Raw genomic sequence first — 24,936 nt, 5'->3', positions numbered from 1 at the left:
TGAGTTGCTATCTCTTCTGGCTTGAATCTCCATTTCTCTAGAGAATAGAGGAAAGTAACTTGGTAGTTAGGGTGCTAAAGAAAAGAAACAAACAAAAACCTAGAAAGGAGGAGGAAAATACTTCAACAAATTTTCTTTTCTGGCTTCTTCTGAAACATGGAAATAGTAACAGGTACTGAAAGTAAAACATGCCAGCCTGATGTCCACTTTTGATAGCTTAAATATTAACTAAGGATAACTTGTGAAGTGGATCCCACTTCTTGACAATTGAACATTGATACCAACTGTAAAAACTATATTTAGCTATATATTGGGTTGAACCACAGGAAATTGCCATTTTAGCAGTCAAAATGGTCGAATCCCAGCAACTTCTCTGCTTCAAGCCACCCTATAAGGAGTAACACTGTGCTGGCCAGATATCATTTTAATATAAAACGTACTGGAATAAATACCTCACCATCGTTTTTGAGTGGCAAAATATGTTTTCCACAGAAAAGGAGAAAATATTCTTCCTAAAATTTCATCACTGAGGCTGGCATTTGGATAGCTTAAGGCTTAGACAATTTGAGAGAGAGGTACAACTGTATAGCAAATTATGAGAACATGTGGGGTAAAAGAGGCTTTAGGGGTGGGGGAATAATGTGAGGGGGATTTGAAAGCACCATATGAGCTATCAGGATTGTATGATACCTGAGCTCTGCCCTCCAAAACCCACAGCCACGCATGCAGCCACTGAGTCCCAAAAGAATTCCTCACCTTCATGCCAAAGGTGAATATAGTAATGACAATTTTCAGTATGAGTGTTAAAGCCAGCTGCCACATTGCACTGTAGACTCCCACGCCAGCCGGTCTGTCAGGCAGTTCACCCCCCTTGCTTGTGTTGAAACGGTTCTCATAATCACAGAGCTTGGAGGAGTCCAGAAGGCCACAGTCATTAAACAGCTCAGAAATGAGCTCACTTGTGCTCATCCGAGTGTATTCATTGGGGAAAGCCAGGATGGCAGTGATGGCTGTCACGACGAGTACTTCTATGACAGGATACTTGCCCAACTGGGTGGTCTTTCGTTTCCGACACCAGGCAATGTTTGTGCGGATAAACAGCGCTCCCCACAGACCACCAAATATGCCCAGCAGAATGAATGGTACGAGCTCAAAGAGATGCCATGGGGTGTGAAACTCCACATAAAATAGTACCAGGCGGCTATTCCCAAATGGATTGATGGAGCGTAGAGTGAATGCTGCCACCAAGGCAGCAAAGAATGAACGCCACAATGTTTTGAGGGGAAAATAGTAGCTGACCTAGAAGAAAGAAGGTGAGAAAGCAAACTCAAGTCAATACATAGAAACTGTTTCAGGTGAAAAGCTGTGCTGCAGACATTAGAGTCAACTCATGGATGAAAACTGCCCATTGGATTTCTAGTCACATGGTAAAGCACCAAGCTGGGGAGAGTACTCAGGGACTGGGATATACACAGATATTGTACATTATGTACAAAATTATTGCGCTGCAGTGTACAAAGTTCCTGACACAAAAACATGCACATGCTGTACAATGAAAAGTTGTTACCTCTTCAAGGCTGAATAATACTCCACCTATAGGTGCTCCAAAGGCTACAGATACACCAGCTGCTGCTGCAGCCGACAAGACCTACAATCCAAAACTCAAAATTAGTGATAGAATAATGCTGCTTTCCTCCACTCAATCACATTTTTAGAAGAAATGTTAGTAGTTACTGAACTTTTAAAAATACCTTCATATGCTCCATATCATCAAAAACAAAATTCAAACACTGTATGCTGAATTTTGAATACACATGCATAGTTCACATGCTTGACCAGGTAAGAGGACCTTTCCTTTGTAATTCATTTAGCCATGTGCTTTATGCTAAACTATGCCCCCCATCTTCCATACTCCCAATTCAGTAACTGCATTTGAGTTTCTAGACCTATTTGTTCACCATCTAAATGATGTACTTACAGTGATGTATTTATATAGCACTTTGTAAAGGAATGCTTTTTAAATGAGATGTTCAAGAAGGCGCTAATGACATAAAACTGAAGTCACAATTGGTTCACAGTTATTCAGCAGCTGCAAGAATTCATGCAATAGGTATTTAGAGTCTCCCATACCCTGTGTCCTACTCCATGCCTAATAACCTGTGGACACAGAAATAGGGAGGTGACTAGGTTTTTAAGAGAAGACTTAAGATATGGCAAGGAAAGGGACTAGGAGAGAGTGGGAGAGGAAGAAGGAGCCAAAGGGAAAAAGTGATAAAGAAAGAGAATAGTGATACTTAGAGACCTCCACCTCTGTGTAGGTGTGTGTGTACATGTAAAATGTACATGACAAACACTAGTAATGGCAAACAAACCAAAATTAACAGATGGACCAAGTCCTTTCATTGGATTCTGGTTGCTATGGAGAAAGATGATTTGAAGAAGAAATATTTTAAAGAAAGTTGAACAAAATTATGAGTTTTGAAGAATAAAAAGGTCCTTGGCAAAATAAGCATACTGGATTATCTGGGAGAGTAGGATGGCTCAGGAAAATGATGGGGAGGAAAGAGTGAAGTCTCTGGTGCTAGCTGTAAGGGCTTTGAAATTCCTAGCTACAATGGCTTTCATTTAAGATGAGGACAGCCAACATGCAACTCGAGAAGGGGGAGTTCAGTGACTACATTTAGGATGAATTAAGAGAAAGAAAAAATAGGGGTGGCTAGTTTGCTTTAATTTTATATTGCAGAGTACAGTCTGTCTACACCCTTCTTTCTCAAGTCTGTTTTACTCTCAACCATCTGCCCACTTTGACAAGGCCATAAGACAAAAAAGGTTGCCACTGCTGATGAAAGCAACAGGAAAAAATAACTGGAAAGTCTAAATAAGTACTAGAAAGTAAATTTAAGATTCAAATACTAGCCGGTTGTGGTGGCTCATGCCTGTAATCCCGGCACTTTAGGAAGCTGAGGCACGAGGATCACTTGAGCCCAGGAATTCAACACTAGCCTGGGCAACGTGGCAAAACACAGTCTCTACAAAAAAATTCTAAAACTTAGCTGGGTATAATGGTATGTGCCTGTAGTCTTAGCTACTTGAGAGGCTGAGATGGGAGAATTGCTCAAGCCCAGGTGATGGAGGTTGCAGTGAACTGAGATCACACTACTGCATTCCAGCCTGGCCAACAGACTGAGACCTTGTCTCAAAAAAAAAAAAAAAAAAAAAAAGATTCAAATACTGTCATGCACCACATAACAATGTTTCAGTCAATGATGGACCACATACAACACGGTGGCCCCATAAAATTATATTTTTACTGCACTTTTTCTATGTTTAGATGCACAAATATTTACCATTGTGTTACAATTGCTCACAGTATTCAGTATAGTCGCATACTGTACATGTTTGTAGCCTAAGAGCCATAGGCTATAAAAGCCTAGGTGTGTAGTAGGCTAGACCATCTAAGTTTCTATAAGTCCAATTTATAATGCTTGCATAGTGAGGAAATCTCCTAACAATGCATTTCTCATAACGTATCCCTGTCATTGAGACATGACTATATTCATATGAGCCTAGCTGGAGAAATATATGGCGTCTGTGTAGAGAAACAGCCAAATCAAATTCCCCTCTTATTTTATTAGAAACTATTTGAACAAAAATGTCAATTTTTAGAATGAAAGTCCCCAGCAATCTGTAGTTTCAAACTCACCTTCATCCATGCAAAACCAGCAACAATCACCACTTCACTGTTAACCATTATAATATTTTCTTTAAAAATTTCAAACACAGAAAAGGTGATAGAACAGCACAAAGAATTCCTACATATCTTCATGTAGATTCTGTAATTGCTACTATTACTGCATTTGTTTTATGATTCTCTATTTTTTTCTGAAGAATTGGAATTTCACTCAGAAAAGTCAGTTGCACATATAAGGCTCATGTACCTTGAAATGTTTCAGTGCATTTAGGATATAAATGCTTTTTTGTCCTAAAAGCAAAGACAGTCTCCTCCATAATCACAGTTCAATGATCAAAATAGGACATTTACACTAATAACTGTTATATGATCTATAAATCTCATTCAAATTTCATAACTGTTCTAATAAAACCTTTCTAAAAAAAAATGTTTTTTCAACTCTTCCCTTCTGTTGAACATCATTCCCATTTAACAACCTCACCAATTTAACACTGCCTTTAAGTCCCTCTACTGCATGACAGTTAGTTAAACAATCTATTTATATTTCCCCATCTTCTCTTCTGCTAGCTTTCCTCTCTTTTCTAATTGTGCCAGGACCTTTCTCCCTTGAACTGAACCATCAAAATTTATTCTGTATTTGAAATCTCAGTATCTTTGAGTTTCCTTCTGGGTCTTGTGGTTAATTTTTTTTTTTTTTTTTTTTTTTTGGTTTTCATAAGAAATCATTAGGTTCCTGTTTTGTGAAAAATCCTTTTAAATGAAATGACCTTGATCTTGACCCATTCCATATATGACTTCTTTGTAATTCAAAGAAAATAAAGCAAGAGCCATTATTTTCTTAGGCCCTTAATTATAGCAAGAAAAAAGTAAACCAATGACTTGGAACATTTTTTTTAAAAAAGTCCTTCCTCCTCAAAACAGCATACATTAACAACTGAATAAACATGACAACCACTACAGAGTTGCCGTGGTGGGACTAATTTAGCTGGGCTGAAACAAAAGGTAGAGAGAGGTCCAATACAGAGAGTAACTAATTCAAGTATAATGTTAGCTAGAAATAGAAAGTGAAAAAACCGACATCTGAAACATACACTGCACTTATATGTACTATTCCATAGCAATAAAGAACTTCTTTTAAAATCTATTCTTTCTGTTACTTATTTTGTAAGAGAAGCAATATATACTTGAATACAATTATATACAATAAAAAGTTAAAATTCTTACTTCTCCTTCATTACCCCTCACTCTCCCACTCACCATAGATAAACATTTTTAACAGTTTGGCATAGGCCAGGCATGGTGTCTCATGCCTGTAATCCCAGCACTTTGGGAGACTGAGGCACGAGGATTGCTTGAGCGCAGGAGTTCGAGACCAGCCTGGGCAACATAGTGAAACCCCGTCTCTACAAAAAATACAAAAATTAGCTGGGTATGGTGGTGTGTGCCTGTAGTTTCAGCTACTTGGGAGGCTGAGGTGGGAGGATCATCTGAGCCCAGGGAGGTCGAGGCTGCAGTGAGCCATGATCATGCCACTGCACTGCAGTCTGGGTGACAGAGTGAGACCCTGTCTCAAAAAAAAAAAAAAAAAAAAAAGTAAAACCAGTTTGGGGTAAAGCCACTTTCCAGACATTTTCTATCAATAAGTGCATGTACACTTTAAAAAAATATGAATTATATTATATACATTATTCAGAAACTGGCTTTTAAAATCTAATGGTGTTTCATAGCCAGATTCCAAGTCTATATATATAAGGTTGTCTAATTTAATGGTTGCAAAGTATTCTACAGTATGAACAGAATAGTATTTATTAGATCAGTTCCCTGTTGACGGACATTTTTGTTGCTTCAGTTTTTTACTATGTTGACAGATGCTGCACTATCCTTATACACCTTTGTGCACACACATGCTAGGATGTCTGTAGGATAAATTCCTACAAGTGGAATTGCTGGGTCAAAGGGTGTTTGCATTAACATTGGTAGAACCCTCAAATTCTCACCCCCTAAGACTGTATCATTTATGGTCACAACCAAAAAGAGACTATTAAGGCCATTCATTATTACCTCTCTGCGCTTGGCTTCATTCTTCCTGTATTTGTTGAAGCAGTGGCACAGGATGTTCCCACAGCAGCAAGCCACGTGCACTAGAGGGCCCTCTTTGCCCAGGCTCAAGCCAGACGACACTGCCAGCACCAAGGTGATGGTTTTGATAACCAGAGTCCACTTACCCAAATAGCCCCTAATAATGAAACCACTCAAGATAGTTTTTATCTGCAGGTCAAAGAAAGAAAGATTGAATATAGACTAAGGAAGTCAACAAGGTTAAGAAGCAAAAATCTGGACTTCATTATAGAAACTGCACCTTTGGAACAAGTGACATATAAATGCTTGACCTACAGTGATCCCTGTTTGGAAGGGAGCCCAGGAGCCAAAGAAAGCAAGAACTCTTCTTTAAGCTTTCATGTTCTCCCTATTTTTAGGGGGAGGGGAGTGATAGTTGGACAAGGATGTATTGTAAGTATGAGAGTGTGCATATATGAAGGAGGAGCTGGTGAGGGAGGGATAGGTGTTTGCCTCATGTTACAACGTGGTAGCCCAAGAGGCATGTTTTGAGAAGATAAGGCTAATGTCCCTGAAACAACCTTAAAGGTTAGGTATAGTCTTGATTCCCTGGCTTTAAAAAAAAAAAAAAAAAAAAAAAAAAAGTGACTTATTACCTGGTCAGGAAACGGGGAAGGGCAAAGTCATCCTGGTAATCTAAGTCTCAGTGTCTTCAGTCACTGTCAAGCAATCTAAGCCAAAAGTAGTTAGAAACAGGGTTTTAACCACCCCATGTAGCCTAAATCATACTGTGGGAAAGGTACCAAATGATTTTCTTTCTTTTGCTCTGAAAAAGCTGACAATAACACTGTTTTTTCAGAATCTTGGGATATACTCTGGAAGCTTTTTGGATAGTGAACAGGGGAGGTTTTCCAGCGCCTGGCTCAACAGGAACCCTCAGGAGGCTAAGAATCAACTTCCTTTAATTTCCAGGTAGCCCAGGCTGAGAGGGACTTGTGGAAAGACCTAGGCCTTAAATGGCCTCAGGATCCGATCCTGTTTAACATTCATCTAATTGTGGTATGTGCTGGAATACATATTAAGAGATTTTAACCAAAAAGTATTCATATTGTAACCATTTATAAACCATTTTAACAGACTCACCTCAGGGATTCCAGAGCCACAGGCATAAGGCGCAAACACCTTGACAAGAGATACGGCAAGGAAGGCAAATAGGAGAGCCCAGAGGACGTACATGAAATAATTGACTATGTAGGCAAAGGCTCCCTGGAACAGGGGGAAAAAGAAGCTTGTTTTAGCCTAGACGGCTTCAGTGAGACATGCAGCTCTTCTGAGTAATGTTTTTTTCAGGAAAAAAAGTCCAAAAAAAAAAAAAAAACACCACCACCAAGATTAAATCGTTCAAGACGTTTCTTTCTGAATTGTCAACTACTGAAACACTGTCAGGCCACTTAGTACTGAAAATGAGATGCTTTGCTATACCCAAAGGAAATTTACCATGGATTCTAAGGATGAACAAGGAAAAGAGCAAACTGAAAACCTTGAAACAAAATTCTCTTTCTATATGAGTGCTTTGATGGGTTTTGTAGTCAAATATATATGATTCCATGTCATTTTACCAAGAGTCTTAAGAGCACCCCCTCCCCCTTTTTTGGAATGGCTGAACCTTGGCTTCACATTTCAAGTGAAGAGCAGATCTAAAGTTCCACTAAATTCACCTTTGGCTACGTACCTTGGTGTCAAATTCTCATAGTTTATAGTAACAAAATTTTGAGTGTTTGGTTTTTCTTTACTTTTTTACATTTTTTATTGTATGTATTTAAGGTGTACAACATGATGTTTTATATACATACATAGTGAAATTGTTACTACATTGAAATAAACTTACATGCATATCACCTTCCATAGTTACCTTTCTTTGTATGTGCAGTAAAAGCATCTAAAATCTACTATACAGCATTATTAATTCTACTGTATATTAGCTCTCTAGACTTATTCACCCTACCTTACTGCAAATTTGTACCCTTTGGCTCACTTCTCCCCATTTCCTCCTCCTCCATACCCCACATAACCACCATTCTGCTCTCTGGTTCTGTTTACTCAACTTTCTTTTATAGAGTCCACATATAACTACATCTTCAAGAAAATTTTAGTACCACAGACTCAGCAACAACCATATAAGTAGAAAGTTTTGGACCCTGGCAATACCAGATACAAATAAATAAAATGGAAACAACTATTTTTAAAATGGAAAGAATATACTTTTTGAGACTATTCCCCTGTGATAAACAAAGCATGCCACAAAAGAAATCTAGCTCTGACCAGCAGGAAAGATTCATCCATATTAAAGGGCCTGCAAATAGTCATGTCTTACAAAAAAAGCAATTTTGATTAGGAAGTTATGCTTACTGGTAGAAATATTAGGAATTGCAACTCACTCAACTTAACATAAAATACAAAACTCAATGGACTTTTGACTTTTCAAAACACAAAACACTATTAAAGTAACTCACTGACCTAGACAAAGAGAACCAGAATGCTCAGGATTTTTCTGAGTTGTAAATTTGACACAGGTTTTCCATTATCTTAGGCCCTCAGAGGAACACATGATTGCTATTTCTTTGCCTTTCCAATGTCGCTAAGGAGGAAGAAGACTGCAGAGGTAGGAAACATAGAGGGTAAAGGAGTGAAAGGAAAAGTAACTCAAACTGGCCAGAGGCAGAGACCAGGAGACCAATTTCCCGCCATTTGGAGAAGGCTTCTTAAAACCTAGAGGAGGCCGAGGCAGGTGGATCACGAGGTCAGGAGATCAAGACCATCCTGGCTAACACGGTGAAACCCCGTCTCTACTAAAAATACAACAAAATTAGCCAGGCGTGGTGGCGGGCACCTGTAGTCCCAGCTACTCGGGAGGCTGAGGCAGGAGAATGGCGTGAATCCGGGAGACGGAGCTTGCAGTGAGCCAAGATTGCGCCACTGCACTCTAGAGCCTGGGCGACAGAGCGAGACTCCGTCTCAAAAAACAAAATAAAACAAAAAACAAAACCTAGAGGACTCTTTCCCCAGGGAAGGATTTCATTCATAAAAAGAAGAGCTGGAGAAATTTGTCACCAGAGCAAATCTCAAGCTCCAATTTTAAAGTAACTGTTGGAACACTTACACACATATAAAGGGGCAGCATGAGGGAGCCCTGCAGTGATAGAACAGTTCTAAATCTTGACTGTGGTGGTGGTTAAACAAATGTCCACATGGGATAAAATTGCAATGAACTACATGTGTGCGTGCATACACACACACAAAAATACATACATAAATCAATGTGTGTACAACTGGTGAAATAAAGCCTGTGGATTGTACCTATGTCAATTTCCTGGTTTTGCTGTGGTACTACAGTTATGCAAGCTGTTGCCACTGAGGGAGGGAAGGCTCGGGGGAAGGGTACTGAGGATCTCCTTGTACACTGTTTTGCAACTTCCTATGAATCTGTAATTACTTTTGTGTGTGTGTGTGTGTGTGTGTGTGTGTGTGTGTGTATGTGTGTGTGTGTGACAGGATCTCATTCCATTGCCCAGGCTGGAGTGCAGTGGCACTATCATTGCTCATTACAGCCTGGATCTCCTGAGTTTAGGGAATCCTCCCACCTCACCTTCCGAGTAGCTGGGACTATAGGTGGTTGCTACCATGCCCAGTTTTTTAATTTTTAGACACAGGGGTCTCGCTATATTGCCCAGGCTGGCCTCAAACTCCTGGCCCCAAGGGATCCTCCCTCCTCAGCCTCCCAAAGTGCTGGGATTCCAGGCATGAGGCACACCTCACTCAGTCCTTGGAGGAGAGGGTTTTTTTTTTTTTTTTTGAGTTGGAGTCTCACTCTGTCGCCCAGGTTGGAATGCAGTGGCGCAATCACAGCTCATTGCAACCTCTGCCTCCCAGGTTCAAGTGATTCTCCTTCCTCAGCCTCCCGAGTAGCTGGGATTACAGGTGCTCACCACCACACCTGGCATCTATATATATATACACACACACACACACACACACACACACACACACATTTTTTTTTTTTTTTTTTGTAGAGACAGGGTTTCACCATGTTGGTAGGCTGGTCTCAAACTCTTGACCTCAGGTGATCCACCCACCTCGGCCTCCCAAAGTGCTGGGATTACAGACCACCATGCCTGGCCAATTATGTTTAAAATAAAAGAATCCCCCCAAAAGCAAGGGAAATACTCTCTCTCTCTCTCTCTCTCTCACCCTAAGTCGCAGGACTTCTCAAACTTTTCTACCTAAGTTCTCCTAATCTAGGAGAGAGTAAACAAAGGCATCAGAGTATGGGACAGGGTACCCGGGAGCAGAGCTGAAAGATTTTTTTTTTTTTCTTAACAAGTATGACATTTTGCATTCCATTTTAAATGATTATTTACACATAATTTTTGAAAAAAATGCCAAATATTCAGGAAAAAGTAATGCTCTAGGAAGGCAAATAACGTTTGTCCTATGGTTTCACCTACCCTCTGGCATGCTGACCTTACCCTAGTTTGAGAAGCATAGACCTAAACCCTCTCAAACATACAGCATGTATCTATCCCTTTTATTGAACCCTTTACCTAAGCCAATATGCATAGTCATATATGTATATAAACACTCCTATTTCTATCTTTATTCTTTTCCTATCTTCCTTTTCCCTGGACTGTTTGTATTTCTGTATGTGTGTGCACATGCCACCTCAAATTGTTTGTAGACCAAGGTGGGTAATATAAATGTTTAAAAGTACAAATATACATCCTAGTCTTGTTTCCCTCACTAACAAAATAGATGAGTAGTGAACTAACATGGTACCTGTCTTTGTTGGCAGAAGTCAGGGTGGAATTGGGAGCTGAGAGTTTTTTTGCTTTGTGTGCTTTTGTTTTCAGTGGGAGAGATCAAACATATAACTGAGTGGTGTAAGAAAGGTAAGGAACTGAAAAATAAGCAAAGTTACCTTAGCATCAAAAAACGTATGCTAGGCCAAGCACAGTGTCTCATGCCTGTAATCTCAGCATTCTGGAAGGCCAAGGCAGGAGGGTCACTTGAGCCAAAGAGTTAAGAGACCAGCCTAGGCAACACAGTAAGACTCCATTTTTACAAAATAAATAAATAAATAAGTAAGTAAATAATCTAGGTGTGTTGGTGCACGCCTTTAGTCCCAGCTACTCCTGAGGAGGATTGGTGGGAGCATTGCTTGAGGCTAGGAGGTCGAGGCTATAGCAGTGAGCTATGGTCGTGTCACTGTACTCCAGCCTGGGTGACAGGGAAAGACCCCGTCTCAAGAAAAAAAAAAAAAAGTGCTAGAAGACAAGGACAAATTAAAATATTGATTTGATCACAAAATGGGATGATAGGCAATTTTATTCCTGGGTTTCTGTTATTTTGACATGGAATGCATTGTACTTTTTTCAATGTTCTAATGTAATGCTCAGGGAAAATCACTTTTTGTATCTACATGCATAAACACATTTTTAACCCACTCCATCCTTCATTAGAAATTATAGCTCACCCGTTGGCTGCCTCTGACACTTCTTTTGAAATAATTAGAAAAAAAGAGAAATTCAGTCACACTATGTACTAGTACCAAAGAAGAAACACCAGGCTTATTAAAGCTAACAAAAAACCATTTTAAACATAAGCGTCAAATGACTCCACACATCAGCAGAGATGGAAATAGAGCTGCACTTAAACCACAGAGAAAGGCAGCTGGTACTGGTTCCCCTTTCTGTGGAAAGGAAAATAAAGGAAGATTCCACAATTGCTGTGAGCACAGTATAAGAAACAAAATAAATGTAAGAATAAAAGTCAATGGCTCATAAAACATCACTACACGTTACCTCATCTGTGCTGATGATAAGCTGGGACCAACTATTCCACTCTGGACATTTGTCTCTCTCTTCAAAGGTGACATGATCAGAGTTCCAGCAACAATGTTCATGGTTAAACCAGAATCCCCCTGTGCATATACCTTCTTTTAAGTCTGTCATCCAATGAGCAGAGATGTCTATCAAACCAGCTAATGAACCTGATTTGTGGGGAGGGAGGGAAAGGCCAAAGTTAAACTGAATCTCAGAAACTGTTCTTTGGTTCTCAGAACAAGCTGTGTCAGAGAAAATGAGGGGAAAGGAATCAAAGCAAGAGATGAGCACATACTTCCCCATTCCACCTGTAACCTCTTTCTCATTGTGTGTTTGCTTGATTTTCACTTATTATCTCTGCACTAAACATTGCCATCTGTAGAATTTCTATATAGAAGGGACTTAGGGAAAGCAAAATGGGTGAGTGGGAGCAAGGGGCTAGTGGGCCTGTCTTTAAGCTGAACTAAGAAGACAAAAACACTATTTTGACTTCAACTTTATGAATACTGATCCATAAAGAGTCAAGTTTATTAAAGATTCTTTTATTCTCACCTATATATATATATATACAAGATTCAGAAAATGTGAATTGCCCAACATTGAGGAATATTCTATGATGTTTATTTGAGATTGCTTAGAGAGGAGAGCTGACGAAGATTATGGGGAGAAGGGCTAAGCCCTGATAGCAGGATTGTGCTCCATGGACAAGGGAATTTGAGCAATGGCAGGAAGGCATTCTAGGCTAAAGGAGCTTAATTTATCAAAGCACAAACTCTGATGTGCATGGAAGGTGAGATGAAGCTATAGACATGTTGAAGCCTCCTGAACCTAAGACATGAACATCCTGAAGTTTTCTTACTGAGAAAGAGCAAACAGTATTATACACAGAACATTCACCAAAGAAAATGATGAGGAAACGAAATCGTGAACTGGGGTCTTATGCACTGTGGCTAATAGACTGATAGGGTTAAGACAGTTATAGTACTTTAGATTCTGGCCTTCTCATCATTTCTGTCATCCAGATGAAGAAACTCTAGCATAAAGAAATTAAATGGCCCAGAATCATGCTTTAGGGAAACAGTAAAGCCATCATAAAATTCACAGTCTCTGAATTCCCAGACTGTTCCAGCATTCAGACACACTGCTTCTATTGTTGCTCTCCAATGCTTAAAAACAAAATACCCTGTGTGTACAAGGGAAAGAAAAATATTCACTGACCACCTAGTGACAAGAAATACATTAAAAGTTTGAGGATATTATGCCTACATTCCAACAGGCGGGAGGCCATGTCATGTGTATGTTTTGGTAGGTGCTAAAAGTATTAACACAGGTTATTTACATATTTGAAGAATCTAGTCAAATCTAACACATTGTTTGACACCTACTCTTGGCCACTCCGGTCCACAATCTTCTCTGCCTTCTAACTCTTACTGCCTGGATTCAGAAAATTACCATGATGTTATACAGTTTGGCTTATTCTCTGGTTGTTTCATGTGTGCATGTCTTATTTCACCTAACACTGGTACCCTCAATCCTGTCTTCTCCTTCTACCTCTCCTCCTCCCCAAAGTCAGTTCTTTCTTCTCTGGTTACAAATTTTATTAGGTTTCCCCTACCCTGAAGAATAAAATGCTGTCCCTTGTCCTTGTTGTCATTTCAAGCCTTTACCTTTCCTCTCTCTCCTATGACTACCAAAACTTCTACAGTGGTTGCCTTCCCTTGAAATCTATTAGGTTGGTGCAAAAGCAATTGCGGTTTTTGCCATTAAAAGTAATGCAATTACTTTTGCACCAACCGAATAGATTTAGCTCCTAATATTTTTCTGAGATGGCTTTTCAAGGCAACTGCTGTGTTCCTAACTGCTAGGTCATATAATCTTTTCTCAGCTATCTTCCTTCTCCTCGGCCTCTCTGCAATACTTAGCATTACAGACCACCCAGTCTATTATTAGGCAGCTCCAAACAGCCAGACCATGTTCTCTCTCCTGTAAGAGCCAGAAGGGGCAGAGTTAACACCCCAGGCCATGGGTTGGCAAACTATAGCCCAAGTGCCAAATCCTGCCTATCTCCTATTTTTGCAAATAAAGTTTTTCTGGTCACAGCTAGGCTTGTTTGTTTACCTATGGTCTATGGCTGCTTTCATGCCACATCAGCAGAATGGAGTGGGTGCTACAGAAAACACTTGACCCACAAATCCTAAAATATTTACTATCTGGCTTCTTTACAGCATAAGTTTGCCAATCCCTGCCCTACACAATTTTTGAAAACCCAGCTATAGATAAGCCATTCCTCATTTGCTACAGTCACGTTCTACTTCATGGCTCATGAATTATTCTCTCTTGGTAACGGCAGCGGCAGCAACACTAACAACTGGCTGCTGTGCTTAATAAGTGCTATTATGTGCTATATCTCATTTAATCCTCACAGCAAACTTCTAACATAGGGACTTTATCACCATTTTACAGAGCAGTAAACTAAGGCTTCCAGGGGTTAAGAAACTTGCTCAAAGCCACAAAACTATCAAGTGGTGGGGCTTGGATTCAAATCCAGGCGCCTAAAACTAGAGCATCTACTTGCTGTTAACTACCACTGTATACCTTCCACCTCCAGGTTTCCACCTAACTTCTCTTTCAGCTCAAGATTACAGATTTGCCTAGGCCCTATCCTTTAATGCCATAAGGACACACCTCTTACCATCTCTACCTAGTGTTCTTGGCCCTCTGCTTCCTCCACTGGGTGAGAAACCTTCTTGGGAACTTGGTTGAAAGCTGTATTTGTACAGCAACTATACCATTTTTAGTGAGACTGTATATTATTTGGAGTGGCGGGGGAGATTGATGGAGTTTATAGGGCAAGGTGGCACCATTCCACCCCCAGCCACTATGAAAGAATGAGATCATAAGCTTCTTGGGAGTATGAGCCATATCTTACATGCTTTTCTGCATCACCAAATGAGAGAGTAGATGTTTAAGAAACACCCACAAAATGTCTCAGGAAGTCCTCTTCCACATCTTATCTCCTAAAACCCATGCAGTATATATTTAAGAAAAAAAAAAAACTGTCTCCAACAGAAGGGCTCTTCCTCAAAACAAGCACCAAAGGGCTAACATCACCTTAAAATGGATACAGTATTTTATAGTGTACAAAATACATTTAAATGCATTTCCTCATTTATTTAAGGTAAGAATTGCAGGTATTAGTACCCTTTACAGATGGGGACATTGAGCTTCTACAAGGTTCACCAGCAATTCATTTAAGGTAGAAAAATAGGAAAACACAGTACCTGACTCAGCTCAGGACTTACGGGAGAGACATACCACAATTTTAGGAGATTTGTTTTGAAAACTAACAGTTTACCATACCTGATAAAAGCCCAATAAGGAGCATCAACAACCAGCCGGAAAAAGCATCACTCACACTGTGAATTAAGGCCCATGTTGACTCTTTGCTTTTATTGGTAATCTAGGGGAAAATGAGAAAACATTGGTACACTCTACACACACCCTTTTTTCACTTAAAAACTGTTCAACAAAGAAACACAAAGACAAATCACTGGAGAATAGAGACCAATTTAGAGCTACTTTTCACATAATCTTTAGCTCAACCAGTTTCACTAACAACTTTTGAGGTTTACTGAAACCCCACCTTCATCTACAGTATTGTAATGCCCGCAAAACCCTTATTCAGAGCTTCCGCCCAAGCTGCTCATTTCTTACAGCATCAACTTGTTTTGCTTATTGCAGTGGTATCTTTCTGTCCTGGACATCAGATATTCCAAGGACAATCTCTTGACTCACAGCAAATAGTTTCAATGTTTTTCAAATAATAAACAAGCACAGGCTTATTTGAGTGATAAAAGTACAAATTGAGGCTTAATACCTGGGGGCTGTGGTTCAGGTCAGGCAAATTCCCAGACTTAATCCCACAAACCTCTAATTGTACAGTGGTCACAGATACTAAGTGATAGCAACAATGTATCAAAAACCTGCTGGTAACATCAAGGCTATCAGGAGGTGCAGAAAGTTTTATCTTTTAAGTCCTAGACTTAACAATTTAACCCTTCAGGGCCTACATTTTAAAAATCAACATTCTGACAGTTTTGTCACTGGTACCTCCCCTTTCTCTGTACCTCTATTTCTTATCTTTGAAATGGCAACTTAGTTACCCCACCTAATCTACAGTAATGTCACAAACAATCAATTATTCTGAAAATTTCAAAAGCATTTTTTAAAATAGTTTTGACCTGTGACTCTAAGTTTCCAATTTCAGTACTGGAAAGGAACAGTTACATTTTTCCCTGTGACACTGTTTCCCTTCTGATAATGAACAGTTAATGCAAAAAAAAAAAAAAAAAAAAAAGCTCCCTTGGGCTATTTGATAAACACAATTTAACTGGTTTTGGATTACTAATTGGCATAATTTGCCTCAGATGCAACCATTAATATAAAAGGAAGTGTGCACTTGTCATATCACAGGTGACTCTCATAATCTGGATAATATGTTGAATATGCAACTGATGACAAACTGGTAAATTACAGATGGCAGAAATTCTAAAGCCTGCCTGATGAATTGATACATAACGATAAAAAGAATATGTGTATATGTTCCCAAATGGCAGAAATCTTATGAAAAACATGAAATGCTTTATAGTGATCAACTTTTCGAGTTGTGGCAAGAAAATTCAGTGGAATCACCAAATATCCAAGGATTAAGAAGGAATTTCTCAAAACCTATACTTGGGACAACCAGACTCCTGGGTTCAGGTGGTCGTGAGAAAACCAGTCAGGAGCTGGAAAGGCTTAAGAATGAAAGGCAATCTCCATCTGACTACTCAAGACATTTGCTTGGTTCTAAGAGGAGGAAATCATGAACTTGGGAGAGAATGGGGCAGCTTAAAAAATCACATTTCAAATCTGGAGTCCAAGCAGAAATAGTAAGAAAGAAAAAAAAATAATAATATCTATTGTGGGTTGAAGAAGTGACTCACCAGAGAACCACCTACTGAGAATCTCTGGGGTTGGACACCTATTTTTTTTAATAAGCTCTCCATGTGGCCCTTCTACAAACCAGAAATTGTGATTCCCTAATTTAAATGATACACAGCAACAAGTTAAAGGCAAATGACCTTGGCAGGTCTCTCTGAGAAGTTTTCACAGTACTTCAAAAAGAGAGAAGTGGGGAAATCCTCTTGCTAAATTCAAAAGAACCTGTGCCATAGCAGGTACTTATGTACCATAGCAGGTACCATAGATGGTACTTACGTACCATCTATTACCTATCACATTAAGTTAATGTCCCCAATTTGAATTTAACTGGTCTTGTGGTTTTGTTGGAGTTGAAAGCATAAGTTTACTTTGGTTTTATGGTTGCACAAGAGCAATAATCACAAGGAGTTTACTTTGTAAACTCAGTAAACACTAGGGCTCTGAGATTTTTTTTCTTTTATTCCTTTAACAGAAAATCATTTACTTTTCTTTGTTATGAATATCCTGCATTAAGGAAAAAACCATAAAAGAGAGATGAGATGGGAAAGGAAGATCTTTGACATTTATTTTGCCACCTTCCTCCAAGTTTGTTTTCACCTCTCTTCAGAGGCATCTATATCCCTTTTTGCTGTAAGGATCCTTTTCAACTATTTACTATAGGAAGATAAATCATTAAATACAATTTTTAAAATTTAGGATAAAAATTATGTGCAAGCACCAACATGGCACATGTATACATATGTAACAAACCTGCACGTTGTGCACATGTACCCTAGAACTTAAAGTGTAATTAAAAATATTATGTGCAAGTTGTCTTTAAAAACAAATTTAAAAATGAAACCCTATATTGCCAACAGAAACCAGATTCAGTCACACCCAGGGCTGAAGAAAGGAAAGAATAGAAAGAATATGTATCTTCAATTTCTTCCCCTGTATTTCCTAACACTTACCCAAGTGTCATCTTTTGTCTTACCTCTCGGTGCCTATCCCGGTCTCGAGACTTCTCTCTCACCCAGTCAATTGTATTGAAATCATCATAGGTCCCTACACCAGGGATTGGCTCCTCCAAGAAGTCCATGATCCTATTTGAATAACCTATTCCTCCACCATTGTACGACTTGTCCTCTGTATTGAACAAGAAACAGACATTAGTACTTCAGAAACTCTTAACATTTTTAACACGTTCTTTTTGGTTCCAAAAGGCAGGCCCTTAAACTATCAGATGACTACAGTTGGGGTTGATAAAGAAATACAGTCACCTGGTAGGAACATCCATTACATTCAGAGATTTCTGTGGTGTAGGCACAAAATGATGAGTGGCTAAAGGCAGTGTGAATGGAAAGCGACAGATGAGAGTGACAGCACAAAGAGAGAAACAACAGGAGTTGATGCGCAATGGGAAAGGATTTATGAAACAAAAGACAAAAAGGAGGTTGGAGCAGCTTAGGTATTTCAGTTTATGGAAGGAAGCGAAAAGGGTCAAAGGCACTTGCAGCCATATCACATCAAGAACCATTTTACATTTATAAGGCAATAATTCAATCCTATGAAGTGGTTTTTGCCTGACTGGGGACTCCAAATAAAGCATGTGGGCCTCTTCACAAGTTAAGTTCGCTGGAATGTACAAATTTCCCTTCAATAGGTATAAGACTTGATCTCTGACGTAACAGGCTTGTAGGAACTCTAAGTATGTCAGCACAGTCTAAGATTTACAAGCAGAGATTTAAAGAACAGTGCATGATTCAGTGATTAAATGTCCCTCTCTGATCCTTCAACTGAAAGAAACATATCCACCTGCCCACCCACCATAGTCCCTTATCTACTTTGCTTTGGGTACTTTTATTACAATTACTTCTGTGCATGCTTTATCTTCCTTTCTAGACTAGAAGCTCTTTGCTGGTAGCCCGATATCTGATTCATCGTTCCCTTCTCTACGGTGTCTAGCACATATCCAAGAATCAGTAAATATCAGCTGAACCAAAATTTGTTTGATGAACGGTGGGAATGGGGGAGAAAGTTTTAAACTCACAAGCTATACTCACACAAGGCTTAAACTTGACAAAATATTTCAGCAACATCATCTGATGGAATAAGATTTTGCTATTAAACACAAAATACAAAACAGTACTGAGGAATCTATGCAAATGCACACTGGGGAAAAGTGCAGAGTAATGTCATCATTTAATTCACCCAGCCAAAGCTCACATTTGCAGCACCAACCTTGGCAGGGACAAGGCTTCCTCCAGACTGTTTGGTAATGAATCCCTCTGCAGAGGAGGCCCAAGTGGGCCTGAACTGACTCCCTCTCCTCCCATCTGTATCCCCATCTTCACTGTAAACTCCAAACAGACAACTTTAGCACTCTTATGGGGAAAGTTTGAAGGAACACCCCAAGCTGTACTTACAATTGTTTGACCAATTGTAAGTCTTCTGAATACTTAAGTCAGCACGCCTTTCACAGGCAAGGTGCATACTTGAAAGAAAAAACTCTGCAGAGTCCAAATCATCTGTAGGGTGGGGGTGGGGTGGGCGTGGAGTGGAAAAGGTGAGCAAGTTAATCTTAAAACCCCAAACCAAAGTCCTTTCCATATCTTCATTCGTACCTGACTGTAAAATGGATGGCTGCTGAATCACCAGCCCAGCATTTCCTATCATGTCAGTGTCATACCGATAAAGATGAAAGCTGGTGTGTTTCTTGAGAGCTTAGAGGGAAAAAGCCAGCTAGAAAATGAGCGCAGAAAGAGGATAAAGTATGTATGTGTGGAGGTGGGGGAGGGCAAGCTGTTTCAATTCTCAAGTCCCATGCTGACATGAACACAGGACACCAAACAACCAGATATTTACTTTTTAAGGCAGGTTAATGCTCCAGTTGAATTTGCTCTGGTTTAAGAGTTTTCCTTTCAGAAGGGGAAAAACAAGATTTTGTCAAACTGATTTTAAAAATCATCTGACAGCTGTCTAATGTTACACTATCTATCAAATGAGGCCCCCACCTTTAAGAATATTAAGGCAAAATGAAGATCTGCAACAGCTTCTAGCAGGAAAGAAAGAATCCTATTACATCACTAGGTAACATGAGCACCGCATCCTCCTCCTTTGTAGTCCGGTTTCCTTAGAAACGCAATTGTCAGGCCCCTCTCAAAGAGCAGGCAGTGATTAGAATCCTACAACAGACTGTGTGCGATTCTCCAGACCCCCTGCTCCCGGGGGGCATGCTTCAGTCCTTGGTCGGGCTCAAGTCTGCTTACCTTCAATCACAGTTTTCTTTTTTTCTGCCTCAAGGAAGAAATAACCTTGGCAGCCCGCATTTGGTCATTTAGGTTGGGGAGCTGTTACAAAAGAAGCCCCAGTCTGAAGTGCTTTAGAAGGGCACTTGCTGCATTCTCTGCCTTTCACAGCAACAAACGCCACCTAAAGAACTACCAGTGTTCCCTGGCGGTCAGAATGTGATGTCACTGCTGGAGTCACGTGACCAGACCTTTGGACCAGCCTGGGAGAAAGGAAGATTTTTAACCAGGCACAGAAGCCTTAAAGATGTAGTCTCATCTAAACAAATGCCATCAAACTGGTGGCAGTCGGGTCAGCTCAGGAAACCTGGGTCAAGACAAGTCTTAATCTTCATTTAGCAGAAAGTCCAAGAAGGCAAAGTAGAAATACCCAAAAGAATTTAGAGTTACAGGGGTCCTAAGTATAAAAGGGAGAAAAGCAAATATAAAAAAGGCTTTTTAAAAAATACACTAGATAGCAACAATGTGGGTAAAGTCTCACAAACCTAATGCTGAGTGAAAGATACCAGACACAAAAATGCACATAACATTCATTACGATTCTATGCCTCTAAGTTCAAAAACAGACAAGCAAGTTATATCATTTTAGAATACAAACGTAAGTGATTACATTTCAAACAGAAGCAAGGAAATGGCAAAAGTAAAGACAGAAGCTATCCAGAGTAGAGGACTGCCGTGTGGGAGGGGCACATGGCAAGGGCAGGGCTTCTGGAATGCTGGTCATTTTTCTTGATCTGGGAGGTGGTTTATCTGAGCGTTCACTTAATAATTATTCTTTAAGCTGTACACATGTTTTATGCTTCATGTACAAGTCATAATTAAAGAAAAATGTGAAAAACTGAACTGCATGTGAACTTACTATACAAGGTCGGTTCTTTAACAGCACCTCATCACTTTGAAAACCCAGAGTATAGTCAAGAAAATGAGTTGTTTCTGAGTAGTAATGCTCTACCCAGAAAGCAACGACAACTCTGATACTCATTAATCCAACCTGGATGAAAGTAGCTATTTTAGCCTGACAATAAATTCACTATGATGTTTCCATGGTTTTAAAGGGTTGTGAAGGCTATTTTAAAGCAGGTCTTAATTAATTGCACAATAAGGCCAGTTCGGTAAAGAAGAATAAAACTGCTATCTCCCAACTCCCTAAATTGGGAGGATTCCCTAAGGGAACGTGAAGGACAGCCACTGTTAAATATTAACCCAGTCACAGTGTGCTGTAATAATTGGACCCTATGTGTAGAGCTTTGAAATGGTATTACTCGCATCAATTCTTAAGGTTCGATATGCCCTGAAATGTTAATACAACAAAACTTTATGAAATGTGAGGCATTGCATGAGACCTGTATGCTTTCAGTTCATCATTGTTACATTATCTCACCCACTTGATGAACTAATCTAGCATTAATTAAGGAGAAGGATTGAAAATGAAGTGGCAACTGACTGTATTAAGTGGCCATGAGCTACATTGCTTCTTAAAGCAAAAACCATTTGTGGCCCAACTGTGACTGTCTTATTTGATTAAACTTTTAGAAAAGTATGTCTATCTCACTCAAAGAGGGTAATGTGCCCAACCTCTAAAGCCTCCTTCCAAGTTGCTCATTTGTAAACACAATTTTACCTGTAACAGTATCTGAAGACCACTACAGAATTCACTTGTATTATCTAGTATGATTTACATTATCTGTTAGATTATTTTACACTTTAGCAGCTATAGTATTTAGCAGTCAATTCAGCAAAGATACTATCTTTTTTGATACATAAAAATGTATAGTTCTATGGATTGCATGGCTGGTGCCATGTTATTAACTTTTAATGAAAGTTCATGTGTTTCTCAAATGCTTTATCAGCACTTCCAAGGGAGGCACTTTTTTTTTTATTCCATGTACAGTTACTTCCTTTGAGCACTAGAGGGCTGGTGGTTATGATTCAGTCCTCATACTAAATAAGATTAAATTACAATTTAGATTAAGAAATAAGGCACCAGTATCAGAGTTTGACATGCTTTATTTCTTTTATTCTTTTCTACCCTCCATGCTTTCTCTGGCAAATTTGCCATCTTTAGTGTGTGTTCATTATACAGACTGCTCAGTGGAGGTCAATTGATATTATTGTGAAAATCAGATAAAGAAATTCTTACCAATTTTTAATGCATCCTATGATAAAAATGCAATAATAGAATATTTTGAGATAAGCAGAATACTTTCTGAAACACTGATCTGACCAGACTATTTCCCAATTTTTACAATGCCAGTGGCCCCTGCGCAATATTTTGAAAACTTTTAGCACATGAAGACCTCTAAATGGTTAACTGACACAAGTGCAGACTGTGAATTTAAAAATATTCATCCTACTTTTTAGAATAGGAAAAACAATATATTTTAAAATGTATAATAATGATGATGATGACAGCCATTGCTACTATTTTAGGTTTCATCAATGAAAAGGTTTAACTTGTTCACACACTTTCATCAAGATATCTATAGCTGACTTGATGACAAACAGCTTAAGTCCTTGGTCATATTCCACATCTAGCTGATTTCTTTTCTTAGCATTTTTAAAACTTAGTAGAAAAAAATAGGCCGGGCGCGGTGGCTCAAGCCTGTAATCCCAGCACTTTGGGAGGCCGAGATGGGCGGATCACGAGGTCAGGATATCGAGACCATCCTGGCTAAAACGGTGAAACCCCGTCTCTACTAAAAAATACAAAAAAACTAGCCGGGCGTGGTGGCGGGCGTCTGTAGTCCCAGCTACTCGGGAGGCTGAGGCAGGAGAATGGCGTGAACCCGGGAGGCGGAGCTTGCAGCGAGCTGAGATCCGGCCACTGCACTCCAGCCTGGGTGACAGAGCGAGACTCCGTCTCAAAAAAAAAAAAAAAAAAAAAAAGAAAAAAATAAATTTTTAAAATTTAACTGTCAAGAATGGCAGCAGAAATGATCTACCCATCAACTAATGATGCGCAAAGTAACGAAATGCAAAAGGTTTTTCAAAACACAATGCATTAAGAGCTAAGTTTCTGGCGTGTAAATATGCTGCCAAGGAAGGCAGAGTAAAATTAAACAATGAGCCCACGTGTCAGGTTGGGGTACTTAGGTGAGTTTAGATTTTTGACTCTATAAGAAAAAAAAAATAAAACTTATTTCAAATTTTGAAGGCATAGTAAATGTTATATATAAAATAACTTAATGTTCTAACAGAAAAATTATTCAAGTTAAAGTACAATTAGATCTCAACTTGAATGACAGAACAAAAAGCCCCCAAAAGGCTAATTTGCATTGCCTGAGTCCAGGAAAAACGTACAGTAAACCAGTCAGAGAAAAAAGTCAACATTGAAACAGCTTTCCCGTAGGGTTATACTCAGGTCTAAGACTTAACAACAGGTCTTTAGAAACACACTGCTTGAATGAGCAGGCATATAAATGAATGTATTTAACTCAGTTCCCATTATGGAAACCACTTTCTAATTTTTTTTCTAAAAATCACATGATGCTTTAAACTGGAAAACCCCTTAAAACAAGAAAAAAAAAAATCTGTTGAGAATAATGTTTATTTAAATCCCTAACCAATATGCCATTAGAAATTTACCTAGGGGGCTGAACAGTAACTGATTAAGTGAACTAGTTAAACACTAACAAAAACACAAGGGGAAAAAGGATAGGAAGAAATCTCACGCACAGACCTTGAAGTACTGCTTTAGTAATATTACAGCTGCATGAGGGCTCACTAATTGGCAACAGCCTAAGGAAATAAATAAGCACTCAAAGAAATGGGGCAGGGCTATTGGTATATATCACAGGACTTGAAAATAGTCCCGTTAAAAAATGTATTTCAGTTTTACAGGGATATATTGTATTTTTGCAAGGCTGGAACCACATGTATAAAAAATTCAACATCATGCCTAGCACACATCAGCAGATATTCATCCTGTGGTCATTTAAACTTTACTTGCATTCAACAGCAAATACTAAGAGCCTATTATATGCCACTTCTTACTTCCATACCTGCACCCTGCTTCCCTTCTTGTACTGGTTCATCCATTCTAGATCTTCCAGTAAGTCACATAAACTCTTTCACATCCCATTTCACCTATTTGTCTGATAGTACATTATAGCAGAAGCCCTGATAATTAATCAACATTTGTAGGAACTTTCTATCTAGCAACTTGTGCCTTCATTTTGCTTCTATTTTGTTTTCCCACTTAACTAAGTCCAGGGTCAAAAAGCAAATGTTGTTGGAGTAGCCCTCCTATCTAAGTCCTGGATAGTATCTATCCAAGACCACATTATGCTTTAGTATACTCTTAGTCGACCCCTGGGACACTTATTCAGGGCAGCTATACTGTTGGTATGCATCTATATGCCATACCAGTTTGCTAAATACTGAAATACTTCAGTAGCTACAGATAAATAACCACTTTTTTCCTGAGGACTCTCCTCCCCCACCTCACCCTACCCTAGAAACTCCTGAACTTACCCATGATCCAGCAAATGGAATACCAGGAGGCTCCAGGACACTGCCCCAGTGCTATGTTATTGGGCAGTGCCTGCGTTGTTTTGAATCTCATCCCTGCACTCATTTCATTTAGTGATCCACTGCTTTGGTTCCTGTTTATAGCAAGTTAAAACTTGGAAGGTGTCTAACACGCAGGAAGGACAACAAAGAAGAGACTCTATCCCGACTCTGCTGAGAACTAGGCAATAAAAGGCGTGGTGAAGGCTGTGGGAAATGGAACTGCAAGAACCCCAACAAATCTATTATATCGAAATGAAGTTTGAGAGTTATGAGAAAAATACAGGAAGGTTGGGCACGGCAGAAAGGCATAGGGAAAGCTGTGGAGACAAGCATGAATTCAGATTCTAACACCTCCTTCTGACTCTTTATTCCCAGTGGATACAGCTCCATCTTCACTGGGTTGTAGATATTTGCTTGGGTTGTATCTCTTGTAGCCCTCTTATTCCCAGCATCTGCTCAAATCTGGAAGTTCCTGACTCAACTCACTTTCATGGCCAGTGGAACCAGGGTGCTAATTGACAGAGTTA

At 39.4% G+C, this 24,936-nt stretch overlaps 1 protein-coding gene across 5 annotated transcripts in view; it reads right to left on the bottom strand.

Annotated features, from left to right (window-relative positions):
- CLCN5 (chloride voltage-gated channel 5) overlaps positions 1 to 24,936 on the bottom strand; it is a 160,525-nt gene that overhangs the window by 11,588 nt on the left and 124,001 nt on the right. For 4 of the 5 annotated variants that reach the window (XM_015127412.3, XM_001083302.5, XM_001083186.5 and 1 more), the window contains 7 exons: positions 17,585 to 17,736; positions 14,989 to 15,088; positions 11,608 to 11,795; positions 6,893 to 7,015; positions 5,753 to 5,959; positions 1,568 to 1,648; positions 757 to 1,299 (listed from right to left, as the gene is read on the bottom strand). In XM_015127412.3, the coding sequence (XP_014982898.1) occupies positions 757 to 1,299; positions 1,568 to 1,648; positions 5,753 to 5,959; positions 6,893 to 7,015; positions 11,608 to 11,795; positions 14,989 to 15,088; positions 17,585 to 17,736 (1,394 nt within the window). Of the gene's footprint in view, positions 1 to 756; positions 1,300 to 1,567; positions 1,649 to 5,752; positions 5,960 to 6,892; positions 7,016 to 11,607; positions 11,796 to 14,988; positions 15,089 to 17,584; positions 17,737 to 19,859; positions 20,069 to 24,936 lie in introns of those variants that run through there. The other variant, XM_001083430.5, reaches the window with a different exon arrangement.

Source organism: Macaca mulatta, chromosome X, assembly GCF_049350105.2.
Source record: "Macaca mulatta isolate MMU2019108-1 chromosome X, T2T-MMU8v2.0, whole genome shotgun sequence".
NCBI classification, from domain to species: Eukaryota; Metazoa; Chordata; class Mammalia; order Primates; family Cercopithecidae; genus Macaca; species Macaca mulatta.
This window is presented reverse-complemented; position numbering and strand designations above follow the sequence as displayed.